This window comes from Corvus kubaryi, unplaced genomic scaffold (assembly GCF_017639235.1).
Source record: "Corvus kubaryi isolate FWS band 111438036 unplaced genomic scaffold, C.kubaryi_AGA036_p1.0 37219, whole genome shotgun sequence".
NCBI lineage: Eukaryota > Metazoa > Chordata > Aves > Passeriformes > Corvidae > Corvus > Corvus kubaryi.
In genome coordinates this window covers 297,327-322,402 of record NW_024581062.1, presented here as the reverse complement: position 1 = coordinate 322,402, position 25,076 = coordinate 297,327, and the positions used below count along the sequence as shown (strand labels likewise).

General features: G+C 54.1%; 1 protein-coding gene across 1 annotated transcript in view; it reads left to right on the top strand.

Annotated features, from left to right (window-relative positions):
* Positions 1-123: 123 nt before the first annotated feature.
* Positions 124-25,076, top strand: part of KDM2A (lysine demethylase 2A) — a 32,648-nt gene continuing 7,695 nt past the window's right edge. Inside the window, exons 1-12 of the mRNA XM_042022672.1 lie at positions 124-259; positions 1,484-1,588; positions 14,696-14,834; positions 15,439-15,517; positions 16,694-16,740; positions 16,855-17,033; positions 17,795-17,901; positions 18,222-18,315; positions 18,775-18,928; positions 19,639-19,754; positions 19,867-19,993; positions 20,796-21,217. Coding sequence (XP_041878606.1) covers positions 1,547-1,588; positions 14,696-14,834; positions 15,439-15,517; positions 16,694-16,740; positions 16,855-17,033; positions 17,795-17,901; positions 18,222-18,315; positions 18,775-18,928; positions 19,639-19,754; positions 19,867-19,993; positions 20,796-21,217 — 1,506 coding nt within the window. The 5' untranslated portion in view covers positions 124-259; positions 1,484-1,546. The remainder of the gene's footprint in view (positions 260-1,483; positions 1,589-14,695; positions 14,835-15,438; positions 15,518-16,693; positions 16,741-16,854; positions 17,034-17,794; positions 17,902-18,221; positions 18,316-18,774; positions 18,929-19,638; positions 19,755-19,866; positions 19,994-20,795; positions 21,218-25,076) is intronic.

Sequence of the window (25,076 nt, the reverse complement as noted above, 5' to 3'; positions counted from 1 at the left end):
GTGCTCACCAGGTCTCTCCTGCGCCTTTGTCCTCTTCTACCGCCGTGGCGGGGGGGGGGGGGTACCGGAGGCGGCGGAGGGGGTCGGCCGGCGGGGCTGTCAGCGCCCGCTGCCCGCGCCGGGAGCGGCGGGGCCGGGAGGGCGGCGGGCCCAGGGCGCGATTGCTGCTGACCGGGGGGATTTCTCCTCCTCCGTCTCTTCTGTTCCCCCACCCCCCCGTGCCGGCGGTAGAAGAGGACAAAGGCGCAGGAGAGACCTGGTGAGCACCGCGGGGGTCACCGGCGACCCCCGAGTTCGTGCGGGGCCCCGGAGCGCGGCCGGGCGGGAGCGGGCGCGGGCGGGTCTCCCCTTGCCGGGCCCCGGGAGGCCGCGTCGGGAAGTTGGGGAGGGGGCGGCGAGTGCCGGCTGACAGCTCCCCGGGGACCCTTCCTCCCTCCCGCCTCCCGTCCTGCCCCGGCGGGGGCGGGCTGGGGTGGCCCGGCCGGCCAGGGGTGGCCCCCGCGCCCCGCGGCGGAGCGGGCGCGCTGCGCTCCGGTTGTCCGGTTGTTTATAAACAGAGTTCAGCAAGTGTGGGGAAACTGCCTCCCTCGGCCGAGCCGGGAGTCCTGGTGCCGTGGTTCCAAGGGAGGCAGGGGTGGGGAGGGTGCTGTCGGGACTGGGAATGCTCTGCTGTCAAAGCCGGGGGTCGGGGAGGAGCAGGATCGAGCGAGTTCTCCCTGCGTGGTCGTAGCGGTTCTGTAACACTACAAGGGGCGGCGGATCCCCTTCCCCGCTCCCATTCCCCGATTCTCCTCCCCGAAGGTCTGGTTTAGGCATAGTCCTGGGGATTAAGAGCCGTGCCATACCCAGGCTTTGGTTGGTTTCTGTCCCTTTAAAAAAAAAAAAAAGTGTAGGTGCCATCTGACGCCCTGGGAGGTTTTCCCAGGTTGGTGTGTGGTGTCACAAGGTGGCACATTTGGAGATCTCAGCATTTAGGCCTTCTCCAGCCAGGAGTTAGATGCCTGAGTGCTTCCCTACTTGGGTTGTGTATGTAGGAGAGATCCAATAAGCCTTCCATGATCATGGGAGATGTCCTGTACCAGTGTAGTTTCTCCCAGGTGCCATGGTACAGGATATCCCAAGGACAGTGATTTTGTTGTTTGGAGGAGTTGGCTCTCCGGTGCTTAATTTTGGGGAAGCCAGGATTTTACAGCACCTTCCCCGGTTTTTATTCTACTGTGGGCCAGTGGAGCTGCTGGTGGTGAAGCAAAGGTGGGAGCCCTGCAGCTCCTGTTGTGTTACAGAACAGCTGGTGAAGTCATTTAGCCTGACTAATTCATTCTAAATTAGAATAGGAGCCATAAAAGTTGCGGTGGGTTCATCCCCTGGGTTCTCTCAGCCCCCAGAGCAGGGTGGGGTCAGCCCCAAAAGGAGAAGGGAAGTGAGGGGTGTGGGTGTCCCATGTCCCCATGCCCTGCTTCACTGTTTCCCTCTGGCTTCCAAGGAGGAAGAGGACGACGACAGCAGTCCTGGCGTGTCCTTCTCGCTCTCTTCGGAGGAGTCGGAGATGGAGCCCGAGGAAGAACGGATCCGTTACAGCCAAAGACTGGTCAGTAGTGACCCTGAATCAATCCTATTCCAGTCTTGGTTCTGTTGCAGCTGGAGAAGGGCAAAGCTTTTCCTGGCAGCAGGATTAAACAACCCAAACAGGCTGGTGGTGGATGGCTGCAGCCTACCTGGAGGTGTGGGCTTGGCTTAGGTGGCTTTGTGGGTCCTTTTGTGTCACCAGGTTTGTCCTAATGAAGGGAATTTGGCTGCTGAGCTCTGGAAAGGGGGGTTGGAGACTGAGGCTGGGCAAGGAGCTTTGGGATAGGAACATGGAACTGGTGTCAGTGTCATTTCTGTCACGACAGGTTTTTTCTGTGTGTCTGTGACAAGCAGAGGACCTGGAACACTGTGTGTTACCATTCTTGATTTGAGTGGCTGTGAAGCCTGAGAGAACCAACTCCAGCTTCAAGCTCCAGTTTCCCTGTGCTTGTGTCTCTTCCTGGTGTTTTCTTTCGGAGGGAGCTGTTCCAGCAGTCAGGTCCCAGTCAAGCCCTGTCAGGAGCTCTGGTGTGTGTGCTGCTGTTCACTGGGACTGCATGAATGCCACGGTCTGGGAATTGGGCTGTAACTGGGAACAGCTCGGGAGCAGCTACTCGGAGAGTCTGAGATGATACTCCTGGAGATCCCAGGGAAGGAGGGAAGCTGCTGTGTCTCTCACGCTGTTTTGAGGCAGTTGCAAACCCCCAGGGAGGGCAAGTGGCAGCTCTGTGGTGGAGTCCCTCTCTGAGTCACAGCAGTACCTGTACCCTCACCTTCCAGGTGCTGCCCATAAAGGTAAATCCTTATCCTTTAATTCTCTGGAATTGTTTGGTGTGAGGCTGTGTGGTTCTTGGCATTAAGCTTTGCCCTCGAGACGATCGGTGCTGGGGAGTTCCCAAGTGCTTTGGTGGATGTTTTAATTTGGCAGCAGCAGTCCCAGCTCCTCCCTCATCCTGGCACATTTATTCCCACAGCTGTGTGGGATGCAGCTCAAGGTGCTGGTTTGACTGGGGAGTGATCCAGGACTAACCCAAAACATCTGGATGAAGACATGGCAGGTGAAGGGGACTATCAGCCAGGAACGTGTCAGTTCAAAAACGCTTATCATCTCTCAAATAAAAATCAGGAGGAGTTGGTGTCCTGGTGCAGGTGGGCTGGGCTCCAGCGGAATATGCTAAGCTGGATAAATGCCTGCAGGCTGATGAGCTCCATGCTTAAGGGGTTTGGGAAGGCACATGGGCCGCAGCATGAGGCTCACCTGGACTTGTGTGGCCTCGTGTGTGCGTGTGTTGTCTGTGCTGGCCTGAGGCCCAGAGGAGGAGGCATGACCCCTGTGTGGTGGGTGAGGCTTAACTTCTACCTCCTGCTATGCTTTTCCTGGAAACTTCCAGCTCATTATGTGCTCCTGCTGTGTCAGTGATGCTCCCTCGCTGAAGGACCCTTAAAAGATGATTATTTTTCTTCTGTAAAACATGATTTGGCTTATTTGAATATCCCACATATACCTTGGACTTGGGAGCTGGTTTAGTAGGCCTGAATGAAAAGTTCCAGGTAAGGAAGCAGGGAGCTGGTGGTACAGCATGTTCCTGCAGCTGTCAGCTGTGTTTCTGGTTTGTTATTTGGGCTCAACTAGCAAAAAAATAAATGTATTTAAAATAAAATAATCCAGGTGTGATAGTAGTCCTACCAGCCAAGCAACCTGAACCAGAATGGTTTATGGTGGTGAAGGAGCTGAATTAATTGTGTGGTTTGATGGTACCATCTGAGATGGCAGAGGAAGTTTGTTTTCTGGTGTGTCAGGTAATAACACCAACAGCATCTTTTTCCTTACTGGTTTCCATCGGGACGTAGAGGAAATCTGGAGTGTTCTGTGGTTTTTTATTTAGTTTGCAGTAATGTTGCCTTTCTTTAGTTCAACAAAAATCTGATATGTGTCAGCTTTTTGAATGAATTTGTGTCAGTGTTGGTGGAAGATCTGGGTTTGGAGGAGAAATTTACCTGTGCTTCGGGTGTAGTCATGCTCCTGCAGGAATTCTCTGCCAGTTCACACATGCCTGGGGGGCACAGTGACACTTTTATTAGGTGGGTTGCACTGCCCTAACTGTACTTGCTTCCTAGTTCAGGCTCTGCATCTCTGACTCCCAGGATAACACAGGCCTGGGTGAGTTGCTCTGGACTCAGGAATATCACTGGGAGGATGTCTTGCACCCATCCAAGGCAGTCTGTGGGAGAGGCTGTGTCCTGGTGAGCTCTGGGAGGCTCACACGGGCCGTGGGTGATGCTGTGTGAGCGTGGAGACGACACATGGGATATCTGTGTTCCTCACCCAGAGACTGGGAGCAGGGGAGATGGGACTTGCAGGTGCTGTGGAGTAGTCTCCTGCTAATTCTGTGTGAGTGTTGTTCTGCCCAGCTCCCTAACGAGGCAGTTCTTGGGGCTTGGGCTGAGGTGCCAGCATTTCAAGCTAGAGTTGCGTGTTTTGCAGGCCCTTAACCGAGGAGCTGAAATGCTCTATTGTGTCTTGAGCCTGAGTGACAGTCCAGCCCTGGCACTAACAATGCCTCGGTCCCTCTCTGAGACTTGGAAATCTTTGCTGGCTGTCACTGGGTGGTTGCACCCTGCCCATGTCACATCAGGCTGTTGGGCTCCCCATGAGGAGCCTGGACTCCCTTAAAGGCTCTGGAGAAAAGGATCCATCAGCCTGGTGCTCACAGCCTTGCTCTTCTGTAGGGGAGCCATGGTGTATTCCTAGGTGCTGGAAGTGTGAGGAAATCTCACCTTCTGCCTGCTCCAGGGCTCATTTCGGAAGGCCCATGCTGTGAACTGAGACTAGTAAGGCCCTGTGAATTACAAGCTGGGATTAGCACATTACCAGAGTGCTGCCGTGTGCTTGCAGTGACAATGTTCAGGGTGAGAAATGAAGGGCAGCAGCACTGGATCACTTTGGAATGGCTTGGGAGCACAGCAGGGGAGTGCCATTATCCGAAGGACAAATCCTGCCCATCACGGTTTTTCCAGCAGTCTGTATCTCAGGGTGTGGTTCCCAGTTAGGATTGCCGGGGTGGCAGAGCTGGTTGAAGAGGTTTTCTCCCTCCCTCAGTTAGTGCTTCAGGAGCTGATGGCCCTGAGGTGAACACTGCTTCAGGGAATTGTGGATCATGCCCTGGATGGAAGTTGGCAGGGGGGAGGCATCTCATCCCAGTTGTTGTCTGTGCTGGGGTAGTGAACAAACCTGACGGGGCTGGAAGTCTGAGATGGGGAGACAGGGTGGGGTAGGAACCTCTTAAACTGGCTCTGCTGCTGGAGAGAGCCCGAGGAGGAGCCTCACCCTCCCTGGGGGCTGTGGGTGCTCTGTGGGCTGAGCCACAGCTCCTGCTGGAGGTGTTGAGGTGTTGGCCCCAAGTGACCATCCTGGCTGGGTGCAGTGTCACCCTTATTTTGGCTGTGAAAGGGGTTGTGACACCCATGAAGGGAAATGGGCTTGTGGAGCAGGAGACTTAGCTGCTGCGAAGTGCTGTGGGTGCTGGAGAATTTGGGAGGTGAGAGGGGAGCCAGGGAGTGAAGTGCTCTGTCCCATGGCATGAGACAGTCCATATCCTGCCTTATCACTGCCCTGCCCTCTGGTCAGATCCTTGTGTGAAATTTGAGAGGAGGCTCTGCCTGTCCCCACCAGCCAGAAGCCGAGGCCTCTCCTGTAAACAGCAGCTACCAAACCTGCCCTTACATGTCGGTGTCCTCGCTATCCCCTGGGAGAGTTCAGATGGGCTTTGCAGCACGTGGAGCCATCAGCTGGGGGATGAAGCCTGGGGAGTGTGCAGGACAAGGTTTCTCTTGCAGCCCTGCATGCTGTGGAGCGATCCCAGCTCAGCCCATGCCCGAGGGATGGCACTGCTGGTTCTGGCCAGTGCCTGGAGTCAGAGCAGCTGGAATCTTGTGGTTCCCAACTTGTTTGTATCCTTTCTGCAGGATGGATGGGGTGATGTCAGTGCAGGACACAGTCGTGGGGCCAGGAAGGCCCACACATGTTGACAGGACACTTGGGTCGGTTTTTCTCACAGCATAAGGATAGATTGAGGGATAAATGGCCTCAAAGCTGAGAGAGGGAAGGCAGGCAGAGCAGGCTGTGGGCTGCTTATGTCAGGTAGGATAGGAAAGAGGAGGATGCAGCTTCCTGCCTTCTCTATATTGCTCTATCTTGAATGTTTCATGCTATCCCAACACTGGGATGCAAGGGGCAATCCCATCAGGTTCAGCCCAACTCCTTGTTTGTGCTGTAAAGCTGCTCACTGCCAGGTAATGATCCCTTTTGGCTGCTGGTGTTTGTCACTCCCAGACATTGGGGGGTGACAGAGGCCAGTCCTGCTGGATACTGGCTTTCCCAGGGCTGCTCCCACTGATTTGGGACTCATGAGTGACCCTGCCTGTGTTGCTCCCCACAGACATTGAGCATAGGATGAGCCCCAGGCACTGGGTTAGAATTTGGGTGGTTTTACTTCACCTGCTCCCTCTTCCCCGCGTTTGAAATGTGACACTGGCAATTCCTGTCAAGCCAAGCTCCTTCCTAGAGTTCCTCTGTGCCCTGTGTGAAACCCAGCCTGGCCAAATGTCCCTGGTCTGCTGGACACACCTCAGCTGCCCAGTCTAGACAGGGCCCAGGCAAGGGGGGTCATTAATCTCTCCCACATGCCTCAAACTGGAGGCACTACAAATGAGTCATTCCAAATGACCCAGGTGTAATGATTGAGCTCTAAATAATTCAGGGGCTGTTCAGATTTGGTCTGGGCAGGGCTTTGGTGGAATCTAGCAGCAACTGAAGGCTATTCTTGGAAAGCTTTAGAAATCCCTGTGAGCGTTTAGATCCTGCCAGATGCATGACTGTGCTGGTCCCTGGGAGAATACATCCCTGAAACCAACTGGATGCTGTTCCCTCTCAGCAGAGAGGGATGCAGGAGGTAAATATCTGCTGGATTCTTCCTGTCCCAAGCCTGGCTGTGCCCTGAGTGTGTCCTGGAAGCTGCAGTGCTGACTAAGCAAGGAGCCAAACACCACAGGAGCACTTGGAAGTTACCTGTGAGTTACCAAACAATCTCTGCAGGCTGCATTTATGATGCTGTCATAACCAGGAATAAGTTTTCACAGGGTTATCCCAGCTGGAGGTGACACTGACAAGTCAGGAGAGCAGTCCCTGTGCCCCCAGTGCCTTTTTAGTTATGTCAGGAGCCACCCAGACAGGGATTTACAGGTCACTGTGTGGGTTTGGGGGAGAAAGGGCACATGTGGGAAAGTGGTGATACGCTCAGAAGGGGGAGAAATAAGGTGCTGCCCTAATCTTGTCCCCTAAACATGTACAAGGGAAAGAAATTCTCTTCAGGATGACATCTCTGGTGCTGCTGCTGAGGGAAGAGTGTTGCTGATTCCAGAGGAGGAAATGATGGCTGAGCCTTTAGGGGGCTGTGAGGAACTTTGGTGTTGTTCTTCCCTTTCCACAGTGGCCTGAACTCCCTGTGCTGCTGATGCTCCCCGTTCACCTCCTTTCCCTGTTCTTGGGAGCCAGGTGGGGAATATTCGTAGTTGGCTGTGGGTGTTGCTTTTTGCCGCTTGAGGTGGTTCAGGTAAACCTGGTGACAAAGTGTATCCTGTGAATCCATGGTGAGGGGAGAGGAGATGGAGCTGTTGGACAGGGACTCTGTCCTGTTCCTGTGTCCATGCTTGTGCATCTCTGTTGCTGTAGCAACAGCACTGGGAGTAAACAGCGTGAGCTGGCTGTCCAGGGATTCTGAATCCCTCTGGAAGTTCCAGGAACTTGAACCAGAGGAGTTTTTGGGCTGTGATCTGCTCAGGGTTGCAGGGTAGTGGATTTTCCATGTTTTAGCCATTGTTCTGTACACTGAAGAGTTTTAATAAAGCTGCCCCCACACACCCTTTTAGGTCAAGGAAGAGGCTCTGTGGGCTTTGTTCATGCTGGTCCTCGGGGTTGGGAGCTGAGTGCACAATCCTGACAGAGTTTGGGAGAAAATACCACTTGAGAGAAGTCCTTGTCGTTCTTCCATGTACCCCTGGCTCCTGGGAGCTGTAATGTTGGGAGCGAGCTGAGGCAGCTGGAAGTGGAAAGGAGAGGGCTGGCAGTGCATGCTCCTTTAAGGTCAGGCTGCCTCAGTGTCTTTAATTTGCTGTGCATAAATATTTCCATGTGTCACTGAGCCCCTTTGCCCCATTTGGAGTAAGGAAGGGATGAGTGCTGGGCTCCTTATGGAGCCGAGGGGGAGGGAATGTGTGCAGGGATGGTGTAACAGCGCAGAGTTCAGAGGAAATATCCTTCCTAGTAGCTGGATTCCCACATTGTCCACGTTCTTCCCAATGGCCCTGGGTTGTTTTCCCTCTCCCTGAGCATCCCCAGCCCTATAGCCTGCAATGCAGCCAGCCTGCTGCTGTTCCCTTTAGAAAACAGTGTCAGCTGAGCAGGAATTGCAGTACAAACCTCAGAGCTTCCTGTGTTTTTGTTATCCCAGTACTCCTGTGGTCCAGCCTCGCTCAGGCTGGGTGATGGGATGGAACTGGCAACAGGTGTTGGCAGAGCTGGTTTGGGACACTGGGAAATTTGGAGAGTGAGCACTTCCCTGATAAAAAAAATCCAAGCTAGTCCTGTGATCCCTCACTGTGCTGGGGACAGAGAGGTCCCCAGCACGGAATGAAGTCACTCAGGGCTGACCTGCTACTGCTGGATCAGCTGCACCTCTGAGTGCTTATGGCTCTCTGTCCCTTGTCCTGGGTCTCTGCCTCCTGGTCTGTGTGGGCTCAGTGGTGGGAACATGGATTAAATGTGTACAAATTCCAAGCCAGCCTTTTTTGGAGCAGTTTGGTACATTTTGGGGAGATTCTGTTGCCTTCCTGCACAAAGCAAAAGGAGGAGCAAAGCTGGTACTGCTCACCTACCTGACTGCATAGGGCACGTGCTGGGCACACCTGGCAGGGAAAGGGGCTCCATGCAGGGTTTTTTCCTTGGATTTCTTCTGACTGGGAAAGGGTGGGATGTGGTTCAAGGGGTTCTCTCAGTCTGCTCCAGAAATGAGAAGGATGAATGTCAAAGGATGGGGTTTGGCACTGAGGGTCAGTGTTCAGCCTTGAAGTGGCGTGGAGGGTTTGATGGTCCTTCAAGAGCTCCTTCAGGCTTTCATGGAATCCAGGCAGGATTTGTCCCCATGCCATGGCTGGTGGTGGGAATGGGCAGTCTGGGGGCTAGCAGTGCCATCAAAGCCCGTTGGGACAGTGGCTGTGAGTGACAGAGGCTGCAGGTGACTGGAGTGAGGAGCCGTATCCCTTTGTAGGAGCAGCACTTCCTTTTTGGGACTGCTGCCAGGGCTGCCCATCTGTGATCTGATCTAGCATGTTCCTCTGCCTCGTGGTTTCGCTGCTGTGGCTGGTCAGTGTGTGGTTTGGGAGCAGCTGTGGAGCTTTCCTTGCCCCTCCGTGCTCCCTCCCCACTTGCCTTGCTCCAATTCCCCAATTACTCCTCATGTACGTTCAATTTTGTAACCCAAAAGTGCAAACCAAAGCGTTCTCCCCGGTCATTCTGAAATGCTGCCAGCCTTGCTCGTGATAGGAATTCCTCCTGGAGCTGAGAAGCCTGGAAAGGCTCCAGTTTTGTGTAGATCCTGTTTGCTCCTCAGCCTGGTGCTTTGAGTCTGTCTTCGTCCAGGGATGTGCCACCTGGGATACGCCCATTCCACACTCCAGGTTTTGAGAGAAATGGGAGGTGGTGAGGGGCATTAAACCTGAGCTAAACTCGGTGGTTCCTCTTGTCCTGGATCTCTTGAGGGGTTTGTGCCTGTTCTTCAGATCCTATGGTTCAAATATGGTGCCTCCCATATTTGGGGGAGCAGGAAGTCCAGGATTGAAGGTGGGAGAGGCGCAGAGGGCAGGAACCTGCTGCCTCTGTGCTGTGCTTGTGCTCCAGAGCTTAGAGCCCAGCCCAGGAGCCAAAGTGGGAGGTGCAGGCTTGGAGAGGAGAGGGATATAGAAAGGAAAAGCTCTTGTGCTTAAGATAAGCAGTGACCTGGCAGGCTGCTGATTGGGTGTCATATCTTGGTGCCTTGGTTCTTCACACTCTATCTGGAAACACTGGCAAGGGAGGATCTTCCCTGCACTGGCACCTGCTGTGCCCTGGGTCTGTCTGATCACAGCCTTGCTGCTTCCCTGCTTGTCCATCTTCCTGTTAGGCTGCCTTGTGCCTTCCTGGAGAAATGGAGCCCTTTCCCACTGCTAGAATTGCTGGGGATTCTCAGCACAAGGTCTCAGAGGCAGAATTCTGGACTTGCCTCAGGCACTTGCTTGAGATCAGGACACCCATCAAGAGATTTGAATGTTGCAGGTCTGGATTTATCTAGACAAGAGCCACAGTTGTTTGCTGTAAAAATATGTGAGAAGTTAAATTCCTTAACTGAGGAGAGTTGAGCTGGTCGATTTATTATCAATTTGGGTGCTTTTCAGCAGAGTAAACCTGCAAAGGGATGGGGGTGAGGAAGAAAAGCACTGCTAAGTCCCACTGTTCTATGGATATGCTGGGAGCCTGGGAGAAGTTAAAACCTGCAACAAGGGGAGTTTGGGGTTGGAAATGGGAAATGCACTCTTCATGTCAAAGGAATAAAGGAGAGTTGTGGCAGGCTTCACATGGGCAAGCTGCTCTGGAAAGACAGCAAGCACAGGGAGAGGAAAAGCAAGGGGGGTGCTCTGGTCTCCTAGGGGGAAGGAGCTGTGGCACAGCAGGAAGAGGTTCCTGGCGACTGGGAGATGGAGCTGAGGGAGGGGATGGCAGCAGACAGGACAGGAAGTGACTAAAATACTGTAGTGTGTGTTGGTTTCACTCTCTAAATACATGAGGCTCTTTCAGCGAAAGGACGGCTTGTTCTTTTTTTCAAATGTGACCTTGTACTCGTTCTTCCCTCAAAAAAACCTCACAGGAGAGGAGTTTTCTGGCTCTCTTCAGCTGACTGTCAGCTCCTTTGCTGTTAGAGGGGAGCTGTGCTCCATGGAGGCAGCGCTTGCTGATGGAAAGATGTTTCCAAGGAAGGGTTTTGGAGAGTGCTGCTGTGGAGTTTCATGAGGTGCTTTCCCTGGAATTCTTGGGCAAAGGAGACTGCAAGTGAAAGGATCAGAATAGAAGGGATAGCTGTCAGCACGATTAATATTCATGCTTCCTATTTCCTCCATTAATTGAATGGTACCCAGGAGGGTCAGAAAGGAATGGTGAAGGATAGCTATCTTAGGTGGGAATTGCTGGCTGCCTGGTCTTGGAGGATGAATAAACTGCTTTTATCTTGACCCTGCCTGACACTGAGAGAAAGGCTTTGGACCACTTGTCAGTTCTTCCTTAGTAAAACTCTCAGCAGGATGAAAAATGCCTGAATCCTAAGAGAAAGCTGGGAAACCAAAGTGATATTTAAATATTGCTGCTTAATGCTGAGGTTGTCTGACAGACAATGTAATGTGCCTGACTCTGTCCCTTGCTTCACTGGAGCTGAACCTCACCCAGAACATTGTCACAGGTGGAGGTTTTGGGGACATCTGCTGATCTCCTTTTAGGAAGCTGCGTGTCCCTGGCTGAACCGGTTGATACTGGAAGGGCTCCCAAATAGTGGAGTCACTCCCAGGAAGCAGCAGTTCTAATCTAAGAGTCCACGACTGTGAGTTGCTGGTGTTCTGCGTAGGAAAGTCCTGGGAAGGCATACTCAGCCAAGCCCCATCCCTGGCACAGGCTGTGGGACAAAGGTAGGCAGCTCTTCCCAGGAAGAGGTCCGACTTGGTGCTGTCAGAAGGATTTGCACAGCTCTGTGTGTGTAATAATGGGCAGGTGAGGTTGGTGTTAGCCCATCATGGCTTTGCAGGTGTCAGCTGTAGCCAATTATCTATCCAGGCAGCAATTCCCTGTGTAGCCTATCACAGAAGAAAGGGGGTCTTGGAGCACCCACCAAGCACATCTGTCCTCATACAGAGACCCAGTCTGGGGACATGGGGTCTGTGGTTTGTGTCACTGTGCTGTGAGGAAGCTGCAGACTCCAGGAGGGGAAAGCTCCCACAGATGCTGCCTCTCCCATAACGTATGCCTGGAAGCACAGAAGCCTTTCCTTCCTCCTGCCTGCTCTGGGGCCCTGAAATACTGTTTTTCCCCACCCTGCCAAGACAACAATGGCATGAAAGCAGTGTGGCCCCGGCTGGGTCTGATGGGATGGGAGCTGCTTGCATTGTGCTTTTGGGTCCTCAGCCACGGCTGGGATCCCACTCTCCTCCATGCTGGGCCAATGAGGAGGCCAGACTCTTCCCTGCCCACGGGAACAGGCGAAGCTGATCCGCCTGAGAGCTGGAGAGGGTTTGTGGCTGATGCTTTGCCGATGACAGGAGCAATAGACTTTGGAATTTGCTTTGCTGGAGGACACAATCCCCTTCCTTCTGTGTTTTGCATCCCTGTTTCCTCATTGCAAAGGGATTCAAGTTGAAGGTGTTCCTGCCTGTTTCCTGGTGTTTGCACTTCTGTGGTGTGGCTGCCTTATCGTGGAGTGGTTTGGGTGGAAGGTTCCAACCTGTTTGCTTTGGAGGCTGTGCTGTGAAGGAGACCTGGGAAAAGAGTCGGAACAGTTCCCTGGTCCCACAGTGCATCTCCAGCATCCACCCATGGCACCAGGAGGATCCGGATCAGGCCCGGCCACGTGGTCACATTTCTGTTGAAAGAGCTGCTCTACACAATCCAGAGCCTGGCTTGGTGCCACTTCCAGAAGGACAGACAATGCCTGGTCATGGTGTCTGTGGCTGGAGCTGCCACATATCCCAAGGTTCATCCTCAAATGGGGCTCACCTGAGTTCCAGCCCAGTGCAGTAACTCTTACTCCTAGTTAAGTGTAGCCAAGGGAGTCGAATATAAGCTATTAAGGGATTGGTTTGGACATAGCCTCTTTTTGCCAGAATTTCCATGCCTAGCCTTTTCCCCCCAAAAGATGAGGTTTTGAATCCAGCAAAGGCAAAAGAGCTGCTTTTCCCCCTAAAAGTGAGTGTCTGGAGTAAGGGAACAGGTCAAAAAGCAGCCTGGTGCTGCACTGAGCCACCACCCAGCAGATCCCAAAACAGGTGAGAGCATGGACTGCCGAATCCTCCTCTTCGTTGTGCACATCCTCTGATTAATGACAGGGAGCTGCCTGCTGGGATCTGTAGCCCTGGACTTGCCTCCCATTGGGAAAAGTGAAACGTTGGTCACGCTGGAGGGTGATTCACATCCTTGCCTGGCATAGGTGTGCCTTGAACTTCCCTGGTGTGGTTTAGTAAGGAATAGCATGAAATGGGCCTTTCCCCAAAATGCTGAGTTCTTCAGGAAAAGCTGAGCATGAGGTTGGCTCATTGTCCCTAAATCCTGCACAGGGCAGGGCCCTCTCTGCTCTGTGCCCTCATTTTAAAGCTGAGTACCACGCAGGCTTCATGGATTCCGTGATTTTTAAGGAAAAGTGCTTCATAAGGTGGGCTAATCATCCATTATAACACAGTCATAACACCTCTACATCACTAACTTAAAGTTCTGATGCATCCCCTTGGAAGAGCTAGTCTCAGTTTAAAGGCAGAGGGAGCATTTGGGAGTTCCTGTTTTTGGTGTGTGCAGCCCAGCCCTAGCAGTGTGAAATTCCAAGTGTTCCCAAGGAATGGGTGCTTCTGTTGCTGCCACTCCCATAGGTCTGTGTTTTTTAAATGCATTTTCCTGCCTTTATACAAATATCTCTGTAAAAAGCTGTAAGTAGAGTGAGGTTTTGTGTTGTTAAAAACGGGGAATGCCCACTCATCTTTAGTGGATGGCTTAAGACAAAGGACAGCAGCCCTTTTACAGATTGTTTAATTGTCCGGGCCATTGGACAGACCCTTGTCGCAGGATCCTGAGGACTCTTCCTGAAAGTGCCCCATTCAGGAACAGCTGATTGTTCCTGCCTGGCTGATGAGGTGTTTGTATCCCTGTTGTTCAGGTTTTTGGGAAGGGAGTTGGAAAGCTGAGCACAGTCAATGAACTGTTAACAATAGGTGAGTGACTCTGTCTTTATGACAGGGGAACTCCTTGAGCATCCATCAGCCTGCTTGAAACTGGGAGTTAAAATTAAGTGTTGGAGGGGGTGGGGGAAAAGCCTTTTTGTGTGTGTGTGTGTGTGTGTCCCTACGTGCTCCTGCACTGGTTCATCTAATTAATTTTAAAATTTTATTTAAAGCAGTGCTTCTGTATGAGGGAGTCATTCCTCTTTCTCCAGTGAGGTCATCACAGGCTGGTTCTGGTGGTGTTGCTGGAGATGTGACACTGCCCCTCCGTGCTGCAGGCAGGTGCCAGCAGCTGTGTCACCTCCTGCCCCATCCTGTCCCTGGCTGTCTGCTGGCCCAGCAGTTGGTGTGCACGCTTGATAATGGGAACATCCCTAATTAGGGGAAGGCAGCTTGGCTAATTCAGCAGTTTGCCTTTTATCTGAGGGGATTTAGGGAGCATTCCCACGCAGGGCTCTGCTCTCTGGCCAGGTGGCCAACAGCTGGGGACAGTAATTTCTTCCAGATCCAGCAATGCCAGAAGAGGATGTCTGTCAGGAATCCCTGTACAGATGTGCTTACGAGACCCTCTTAGAAAAGTGTTTCTTCCCCTCTGCTATTCCTCCCCACACAAACAAGGGAATAAATCACCTTTTTTGTACAGGCACAGCCAAACTTGAGAATCCTTATTTTATCACTGGTGTTCTGGCAGAGATTTAAATTCACAAGTGTCTTTACCTCCAGTGCAGCAAAATACTGATGCAGTTGTAAAAGTGGGTAACTGATTCTTTGTTCTTTGTCTCAGTTACACTAAACTCTCTTCCTTCCTCCCTCCCCTCCTCCTGTATTTCCGTGTTGGAATTCATTAGGAGTGATTATCTGTCTCCCATACAGGCCAATTAGCAGAAATCTGGATGGAGGAGGGGCAAAGCTGATGTTTCAGTGGTGTGTTTTGGGTTCAGGACAGACCTAGGCTGCCCTAGAGGCCGTGGCTGCGCTGTGCTAGGTTGGGATGAGGCTCTGGTTGTTCCCCCTGGTCCATAACTTCCCTTCCTGGTCCACAACTCTTCCCTTCCTGTCGTTCTCCCCTCAGCGTGGCACGATGAGGCGGCGTTACGAGGATGACGGCATCTCCGATGATGAGATCGAAGGGAAGAGGACGTTTGACCTCGAGGAAAAGCTGTCCACCAACAAGTTCAACTCCACCTTCGTGGTCTTCATGGAAGGCAAAGGTTTGTCTTGGGACTGGTGGTCCCAGGGAGCACGTGTGGGGAATGGCGTGGAAGCTGCTCGCTCCAGAGAGCACGGAGCCGGTCTGCAGCTTGCTGGGACACGTGGCAGCCAGGGATGGGAGGGTTTGCCTGGGTCAGCACCTGTAATTGCAGCCACATGTCTACCAGATCCTTAATTCAGGGGCTGTGTGGGATGTCTCCCCTTCCTTTCACCACGCACACGGCTCTGTGGGATGGCTTTTCATCGCACAGCCCCTCATGAGGATTTAACGGGAGGGAGGAGCGCTTCTTCAAGGCGTCTCTTGCTTGGCTCTGAGCTTCCTAGGGAAGTGAACACCAGAATCCAGGCTGTTCACCTGTCAGGAGCAGCCTGTTGGAGCAAACTCCCCCCTCCTTAGGGGAACTGTCTGAGGCTTGTCAGGAGCACACACTGTGCTGCCTCTCAGAACTGCTGCAGAGGAGTTCCAGGATTTCTGAAGGAGTAGAAGAGTGAGGAGCAGGGTTGGCCTAGAGATCTCCAGATATCCTTTTTAACCTCAGTGTGTCTATGATCCTCTGACGGAGTTTCTCCTAAACCTTCCCTCTTCTTGTCTCCCCACACCAGACTTCACAGTTGAGTACATCCAGCGGGGTGGCCTGAGGGACCCGCTCATCTTCAGGAGCTCGGACGGCCTGGGGATAAAGTAAGTGCTGGGAGCACAGAGTGGTGGGTGACTCTGGCCCAATTCCTTCATCTCTCCTCACCGTGTGGGATCTGATCCTGGCTCTGCCAAGCTTGTTTGACTGTGTCGTGTCCGTGCTGTTCTTTATGTGCAGTGAGCAGAGAGAAATATCTTCCAGCTCGGTTATCCTGTTCTTCCTAGTCTGTTTGGACTGAAAAATGAGAGGACTGAATTGGCTCTAGGTGATCAGAATTCCACCAAATGTCTGAAAAGTCCCAGTGCAGCTCTGATGCAACATCTGGCTGGGTTTCTTTCCTAGTAACATAGGCATCTATTGCCAGAGAGTCGAACAATTTGTAGTATTTCTGGCATTTTCCAGAATTCCAACCTGATTTTCTGAACTTCTAAACTGTTCTCTTGCTACAGTACATCCACTGAGGTTTGCAGCTCTTAAGTGTAAGCTGGGTTCAGTGGTTTTTGGGGTTCATACAAAGATTAGAGGAGTAAATGACCCCTCACAAACTTTCAGAGCCAGTACCAGCAGCACTGCTCCGAACCCCCTCAGCTGGCTGTGAATGGATGGGTGACATCTCATCCAGTGCAGGATGTTCTGTGCTGGGGTGAATTGGGTAGGAAGTCGTGCCAGGCTCAGTTTTAACTGCTGGGTGACTTGGGAGGGCAGAGATTTGATACTGGGCATTACAGTGTGGCTGAAACTGGATTTCTCCTGAGCTTTTGGGTACTTCTCTGGGTCAAGAGCTGCTCGAATGGCTGCCAGCCTGCTCCGCCTGTGACAGCAGTGTTTGTACAGAGAAGGGTGCCAGTACAAACATTGGAGTGGTTCTGCTGTGTCAGTGGAATATACTGCGTGTCCTGCTCCGGCCATGCCTTTGGATTGGGATAACTCACATGAGCAGCCTTTAAAATGAGAGCTGGGATTGCTTAGTTCAAGGCCTGCTGGCTCCTTTGCCAGAAGTTGCTGTACAACAGCTCTGGAGATGGTACATCCTATTCCCAAGTCAGCTTCCCGAGCCAGAAGTTTGTCCTAGAGTTTCACCCCAGTCCTGTGCCCCCAGGGATCCCATTCCACGGCCTTCTCCAACAACAAAGCAGCAGAGATGAATCTGCAGAGTGCCAGTTCCTGGGTCACAGGGTGTGCACCTGATGGTTTCTTTTAGCCAGATGTTTGTCCCACAGGATGCCGGATCCGGACTTCAGCGTGAACGATGTGCGGCTGTGTGTGGGTAAGTGTCCAGAGCCACCCTGCACTTGCTTGGGTGGTTGGGGTCCTTGAGGATCTCACCTCCTGGAGCCCGTGGTGCCCAGGGACAGTTGCAGTGACGTGGCTGTCGTGGCAGGGAGCCGACGGATGGTGGATGTGATGGATGTGAACACGCAGCGGGACATCGAGATGTCCATGGCGCAGTGGGCGCGCTACTACGAAACGCCGGAGGAGGAGCGCGAGAAACTCTACAACGTCATCAGCCTGGAGTTCAGCCACACCAAACTGGAGAACCTGGTGCAGAGACCTGCTACGGTGAGCAGGGCTCTTCCTTCTGCAGGGATCTGCTTTCCCTGGAGCTCTGGAGGCGAGGTGCAGCCTGGCACTGGGATGTGGTAAAAGAGGGGCTGCCTGCAACACATGTGGGCTCAGCAGGGATGTCAGTCTGGAAGCTGCTGGAGCTGATCTCCCAGTCAGGCTGTGGTGACCATGGCCAAGTCCCTGGCATGTCACTCTGCAGAGAGATGGCCTGTTCATTGGCTGTCAGCAGTTAGAAACATGGAAGTCTGAACTCTGCACAGTGTGGCAGGGAGGGTTCCTGATGGAAGGTGCTGAAATCTCTGAGGGCAGAGGAGGCCAAGACTAGAAGAGGTGTGCTGGAAGAGGGGCAGGAGGCTGTTTTGTGGTGGGAAAACGAGCTGTCGGAGGTGGGATGGATGGGATGAACATCCTGAACTCCCTCTGCAGTCAGCAGAGGGGAAGTGGCAGCTGTGTAGGGCCAGTCACTTCTCTCTGTTGACTGCAGAGGGAACCTGGGCTTCCCTGGCTCTCCTGAAGCTTAGGGAGTTGAATCCCAGCCTAGGAGATGCTGTCTGGCATATTTATTTATGGAAGCCCAGTGCTGGCATCAGAGCAATCTGGTTATAAGTATTTAATGTGTGGGACTGCCCCAGTGGCACTGGGAAATTTTCTGGGTGTGGGGAAGGAGCAAAAAGGGATTTGCCAGCCTGGGGGGAGCAAAAGGCTTTACCGTGCCACTTTTTTCTCTGCTCACGTCTCCCACCTCTCTGCTGTAGGTGGATTTGATTGACTGGGTTGATAACATGTGGCCCAGGCACCTGAAGGAAAGTCAGACAGAGTCTACCAATGCCATCCTGGAGATGCAGTATCCAAAGGTGCAGAAGTAAGTGACTTCCTGAGCTGTGGCAGGCAGCAAACAATCTCTTGCAGGAAAACTGCCCAAGGGGAGTAGCAGTTTGTACCAAGGGGAAGGGGGAGGAACAATGTCCCTGTTTATTTTGGTGGGTGACACTTGTAAAGCCACTGCAGTCAGTTATTCAGTCCCCTTTAGCTGTGTGGAAGGGGGGTTGTGTAGCCCTGCTTGCACTGCTCTGAGCCATCGGCTTGGGTTTGGGGGGCCCATTCCCTTGGAATGTGCTATGTCTGCTCCAAAACGTGAATCACCACTCATTTTCACCTTCTCCTCATGTTGTTTTCCACCAGATACTGTCTGATGAGTGTCAAGGGCTGTTACACAGATTTCCACGTGGACTTTGGTGGCACTTCTGTGTGGTACCACATCCACCGAGGGGGAAAGGTAGGACAGTCCCTATTGGGACAGCTACAGGTGCTTTAGGAGAGTGGCTGTTGGTCTGTTTTTGTGTAAATCCTTGAGGATGCAGGTCCCAGACAGCAAACTGAAGGCTTTCCACCCTTTTTGCATGGAGCCAGACAGGTGCCAATCCATAGTTCGGGTGTAGCTCTAACATGGTAAATGTAACTCAGGTGAATCCCCTTGTCACTCTGGTGGCTTTCCTGGGCTCTGTATCTCTTGACACTGACGTCCATCATACCCTAAAAAGCATCCCAAGCTCAGGCTACCCGTAGCACTCAGTGTTAGGCTGAGAAAGGCCTTGCTTGTCCTCTCAAGGGGGGCAGCTGCCCAAGTCATTTTCCTTGGACGTTCTCAGGGAGAGGAAGAGATTCAGATGTTGGGAAGAAGCCATCACTGTTCATTATGTGATGACTTACATAAGCATGTTGTCTTCATTTGCAGATCTTCTGGCTGATCCCTCCCACACCCCAGAACCTGGAGCTCTATGAAAACTGGCTTCTCTCAGGGAAGCAGGGAGACATTTTCCTTGGGGACAGAGTGTCAGAGTGCCAGCGCATCGAGCTCAAGCAGGGCTACACATTTGTCATCCCCTCAGGTACACCTAGGGTGGGCAGGGGCATCCTGGCCTTGGCCAGGGTTGTGGCAACACTGAAACTCCTGGGACACGGGCAGGGTTTAGCTCCTTCGTGAGTCACTGAGAGAGGGAGATGTGATGTGGCTCTGTCCTCTCGCTTGCCACCTCCCAAAACATGCCTGTTATGGCACTGTGGATCCAGCCCGTGCTAGGAAAGCTGTGGCTGGCTCACATCACATTTGATTAGTTATTAAAGGAGGCTTTCCCAGATCCTGTCATGTTGACACATGGAATAGTGTAGGCTGAGGACAGGCTGGCCCAAGGCAGCTCCTCAGCGTCCTGGGTGTCTTGTGACACCACTTCAGAGCTGTGGCTTACAGCAGGACCAGGAACAGAAAACACCAGGGATTGCACAACTCACTCATTTGAGTCCTGTTATCACAACTGACACCTCTTTTGAACTGAGTGGCTTTGCCTTAAGGAAACCCATGCTGGAATTCCCCAGATGTTGGACTTGGCTGGATATGCTTAGCCTTGGAGATAAGGGCTGGAACTTGAGTTATTTTGATGGTGTTTTGAGTGTTGGAACAGACTTTGGAAGACTGTTTCCCTTGGTGCTGGTGTTCTTAGGCCTAACACGATTAGGAAACAATCTAGGATGACAGCAGGGTGACAAAAAACTATGCAAGGTGAATCAGGAGGATTCTTCCAACTCTACTTTCTCTCCCAAGGTTGGATCCACGCTGTGTACACTCCCATGGACACGCTGGTTTTTGGGGGCAACTTCTTACACAGCTTCAACATCCCTATGCAGCTCCGGATCTACAGCATCGAGGACCGCACACGGGTGAGGACCTGTGGGAGAGCCGTGCTGGACACCGGGCCAGACCTGGTGTGGCATCTGAGAGCAGCAGCAGCAGGGAAGGAGGCCTGACAGATCCTCTTGCCTGTTTTTGCAGGTCCCAAATAAGTTTCGCTATCCCTTCTATTACGAGATGTGTTGGTACGTGCTGGAGCGCTACGTGTACTGCATCACCAGCCGCTCCCACCTGACCAAGGACTTCCAGAAGGAATCCCTCAGCATGGGTAAGTCCAGCCCTTAGTCCTTCCTCACCCCGATCCAAGTGGCTTCTTCCACCCTCCTGCTGGGGCACTGGCTCAGCAGCGTGGCAGGCAGGGGAGGGCTCTGTGGGGTTTTTTTGAGCATGAAGTCACAACCAGCCAGACTTCTGCTTTCTCCTCTGGCCGTGCAGCAGCCCAGGTTCCTCACATCTGTGAAACCAGCACACCACCAGTTCAAAGCCTTGCATGGAAGAGGTCGGGGGAAGTTGCAGTGGCCACCCTGGTGCTGTGGGCAGGAATTCTCTCTGGCTGGCCAGGGCCTTCTGCACACAGAGTTTAAAGGGCTGACAAAGTTACTTGCAAGGGCTCAGCAACCTCATGGTTGTGAGTGAGTCCACATCCTCTTTCTCACATCGTGAAGGCAACATCAAGGTCCTGAGCCCTCAGCTGGGGATCCCAAGCCCCTCCAAAGCAAAACGAGGTTGGACAGGGCTTTCTCTGAGCAACATGATGTCATGAAAGATGTCCAGGCCCATGGCTCTGGGGTTGGACTGGATGGACTTTAAAGGTCCCTTCCGACCCAATTCCATGAAGTTCAGTCTAGGGCATTTGCTGTTTCTTCCTCTGGGACATTTTTCCGTATCTGGTGCCTTGCATTCCCACAGACAAACCAGGAATGGGAAGGGCTTTTAGCTGTTCTTTTCCAGCTTCTCTCTTCCTTTCACCTCATACATATCTGTTGCTCCAGCATCTCTGGTGACTGGGGGGTCCCCCTACACACTGAACACCTCCTGTGATTGCTCTCCCTGTTTCTCCATTGTGGCAGATATGGAGCTGAGCTCCTCGGACTCGGTGAACATGGAAGAGGAGGAGGAGGAGGAGGATGATGAGGACGCAGCAGGGAAGGAATCCCGGCGCCCCGTGACCAGGAGGTCCATTCTCACCAGCCCCATCGCCAACGGTGCCAACGTGGACTATGACGAACTGGGCAGGAGCTGCCGGAGCAGCCTGCCGGGGCTCAAGAAGACCCCATCCGTAGACTCTTCCGACTCCAGCCGGGGCTCCCAAAATGGCCAGGCCTGGGACCCGAGTGGGGGCAGCCCCCGCAAGAGCAGGAAGGTGCACCTGACCCAGTTTGAGCTGGAGGGGCTGCGCTGCCTCGTGGACAAGCTGGAGTCGCTCCCTCTGCACAAGAAGTGCGTTCCCACCGGCATCGAGGACGAGGACGCCCTCATCGCTGACGTCAAGGTAGGCCTGAGCCGAGTGCAGGGCACTTCCCGTGGGGAAACTGGGCTTTGTCCTCACCCTGCCCCTGTCCTGGGGCAGGATTGGTGTCCTCCTCTTCCTCTGCGTGAGGCTGATGTTACACCTGAGGGACAGCCCTGGGATTCGGGGTTGGGAAAGGAGGAGGGTGGCTGGGCCCTGGCTGGGTCCCTCACGGCTGTCAGTGGCAGGAGTGCTCTTTGCTGATGCCGTTCACTTCAGTTTTGGCTGTGGACTTTGTGACAGTTGGAGCCTTTTCCTTGCCCCAGGTGGATTTGGCTTTGTTCCTTTGAGTTGTTTGCCCAGGGTGTGACCTGGAGTTATGAGAGTCAGTTATTTTGGGCTGCTGAGGGTTGTTTGGGTTTTATTTCCCTTCATCTGTTGAGATGACCCAATGAGCTTTGGTGTTTTAGCTGCTTCAGCACTGAAGTGGGAATATCAGCTTCACTCTATTCCCCAGAGATTCATTCTAGTCCCTAAAAGGTTACCTTCTGCTCCCCTCCTTGCTGTTGGTGATCTGTACAGCTGCTTGCCTGTACCAAAGCTGCCATTCAGACACAGCCATGTGTGTGTCCTTGTCTTTGCCATTGTTTTTATTTCCAAGTGCTGTTCCCTGGGTGTTTTTTGTGGCGTGTTCGGGTAAATCCAGAGCTCTGCTGTGTTTGGAGCAGAGGGTGCGGCTCTGGGGTCCCAGGGTCTTGGCTGGAAGAGTCTAGGTGCTGTTAGGGGCTGCATTTCTGGTTTCCTGTGGCTTTTTGGGTGCCCTGTGCATGCTGTGACCTTCAAGAATGTGACATATGTGTTTCTGAGTCCTGTGTGATGCTCTGGAGGAACCTGAGCTGTGGGCTCTGTGTTTCACCTCGGGACTCACAAAAGCAGGTTGGTGTCGGATGTTTCGAAGGTTGTTGGTGTTCAGTTGGAGTTTGAGACCTGATCAAAGAATTTGTTAATGTATTGGAGGTAGTAAAGGTGTGCCTGTGGTTTTGGTGTGACCCACCCGCCCCTGTGTCCAATTGCACCTCACAGATGAGCTGCAGGTGATAGCCCTTGTGGTCCCAGACAACTTCCCTAAGGATTTGCTCCTTAAAGCTGGCTGTCATTGGAGGTTCAGAAGTATCCTGAGCTGCAGCATTCCATCCCTCAGGACTGGCATCCTCAAGGCATGAAGATCCTTAGTCACCAGCCTGCAGTGGCTGGAGAAAGTGGGACAAGTTTGTCCAACCACGCAAACCTCTACTTTCAAAACCTATTTTCCATAGGAGGTGATGGAATTGGCCAGTAGAGGTTGGCTCGTAAAGCCTGGGAATCACTAAGACATTTCTAGCTGGAACTTTCCACTGGGGCCACCCATCTGCAGCAGGTGCTGTTGTCCTTGTGTCACCAGGTCCATGATGGAGCTGGGATCTGGCCAAGCTGGGAAAGCCCCACTTTGGTCTGTGCTCCCCACAGTCAGGACGTGGCGTTTTCTCGTCCAGACTTGTGGATGAGAAAACGCCACCACCTCGATCTGCTCATCCAGTGCCACCCTCTGCTATCCAGTGTCCTCAGACACACCAGGAGCAGGAAAATTCTGCCTTTTCCCCCAGCCTCTTGTGTGGTGATCAGGATTTCAGGGTGTCTGTCTGTTGGGTCATGTGGAGAAATATGTATCCTGTCACGAGTTCAGCCTGGAGCATCACGTGGTGGGACGTGACACTTTGGATGGGACCCTTTGGATGTGACCGTGTTGTGCTTCCAGCTCTGTGGCAGGAATTGTCTGAAAATCCTGAGCATGGTGGGGGTCACTGGAAGGATTAATGACAAAGAGGGAATTTCTGAGAGGTCCTTTTGTCTTTTGACTGCTTCCATCCATCCCTTCCAACCCCTCTGTGGTGTGCTGGTTTCCATGACTGGATTTGACAGGAGGAGGATGGTGATGAGGCAGCTGACAGCAGGTCTAAAGCCAGACCCCCATGGCCTGGCATAAACAGGTTCTATCTGGGCTCTGCATGGAGCTGTTGGAGCACCAAGGATTGTAGAAACAGGAGAAGGCTCTCCCAGAAGTGCTGATCCTGTGCCCAGGACCTCCTCTCAAAACCTCTGGTGTGGCATTGCCCACATACCTGACTGGGCAATGGGCAGAGAGAATTTGGTGTGGAATATGGGGATTGTATCTTCAGGGATGGGTGAGGAAGTTCGGGGTGGCCTGTGAGCTGTGCCAGGAAGGTCTCCCATGGTGGGGCGGCAGCACTGGTCACGCTCCTGCCTGTGGGTCGAAGAGAGCCCGTGCCAGGGGCCCGAGGGTGTCCCTGGTGGCACAGTTGGTGACAGTCCCGGGTGACAGTCCCGGGTGACAGTCCTGAGCCAGGTCGGCATGCGACTGGCTTCCTGGGAACACAGAGCTGTAGTTGCCTGCAGATGCTTTGGGTGCATCCGAAGTGGGAGCAGCCGCTGCTCCCTTGTGCTGTTTGGCTTTATTTCAGGAGTTTCCTCCATTTTAATTGCGGTGTGTAGCTGGGGGGCGTCTCAGGGGGCTGGGGCTGCTTGGGGACACCTTGATCACCCGGTATGGATCTGTCCCCCTCTAGCGGTTCGGTCCCCGGTGTCTTTGGGAATGTGGCTGCTCCCAAACTTGGCTGGCGGGATGTTTGTCCCTCCAGCTCGGGAGGGTGGGGGGTGTGCAGACTCTGGAGGGAGCTGCAAGGGGGATGACCCTTGCCTACATTCCAAAGCCCCGCTCGCTCCAGCGGGGTCTCCCAGATCCCAAATCCGCCTCGGAGCAGACAAAAGAAAGGCGCCGAGGAGGCTGGGCCTGAGCGGGACGGGGTAAGGGCTCTCGGCCACGCTCTGCCCGGCCCCGGGGAGCCCGGCCCCGGCTTCTCGGATTGCGGCGGCGGAGGGGAGGGAGGGATCCCGGGGAGGCCGGTGGGCAGCGCCGCCCGGACCCTGCGCCAATCCCCGCCGTCCCGGCCCCTCCCGGCGCTGCAGCAGCGCGGCTCTGCCCTCCGCTCCCTCGCTCCCTTTTTCTCTTCTGCCATCTTCCCGTTGCAAAGCATTGCTGGGAACCGCATGTGGGTGACGCAGCAGCATTGTCTCCGGCTCAGGAAGCTGCCGCCGCCGCTGCCCAAGGGCTCGGGAGGAGCACGCGGCCGCCGGTGCGGCTGCCGGGGGCGGGGAGGAGCCGGGGGCGCTCGGGGCGGGGGGCGCAGCTGCTCCCGCAGCCATGTCCCCGAACACCGGGGATCCGGCCGGGGTCTGAGCCAGCCCCCGGAGGTGCCCGGGGAGAGGGGAGGGAGCCCCAGCCCTCGCAGTGCGGGCACCGAAACAAAGAGGGCTCGGCAAACTTCACCCCAGAGTCTCGGCAGCTCCAGAGGCGCAAGGTCAGGCAGCTGGCAATGCTCGTGGCGTGGGGAGGGGACGCGGGGACGCTCCGGTCCCGAACGGGGTGGGAGGGAACCGCGGGGGGACCCGTGCCTCCCTGGACGGGTCCCTGGCCGGTGCTTGGGCTCACCTCTCCCTTCCCCGTCCCCGGGGCGCGCTCGCCGGCACCGCTGCCGGGGCGCTCCGGCCGCGTGCTCGCAGGGTCCCCTCCGCCGCGTCCCCCCGGCCACAGCGCCACGGGGCACAGGGGACTCTCGCCCGCCCCGGCTCCGAGCCAGATGCAGCCGCAGGACCCGGGAGCCCCCGCAGTCCCTCGGCTCGCTGGCGGGGAGCGTGCCTGAGCCGCTGCCACCCCCGCCCCGTCCCCGGTGCCACGGGCAGGGGGACGCTGCAGTCCCACGGATGTCCGTGTGGGAGCTCCGAGCCCTGACCTCTCCCTCGGCGTGTGCTCGTGGGGAGGCGGAAGGTCTGAAGGCGGCACGCT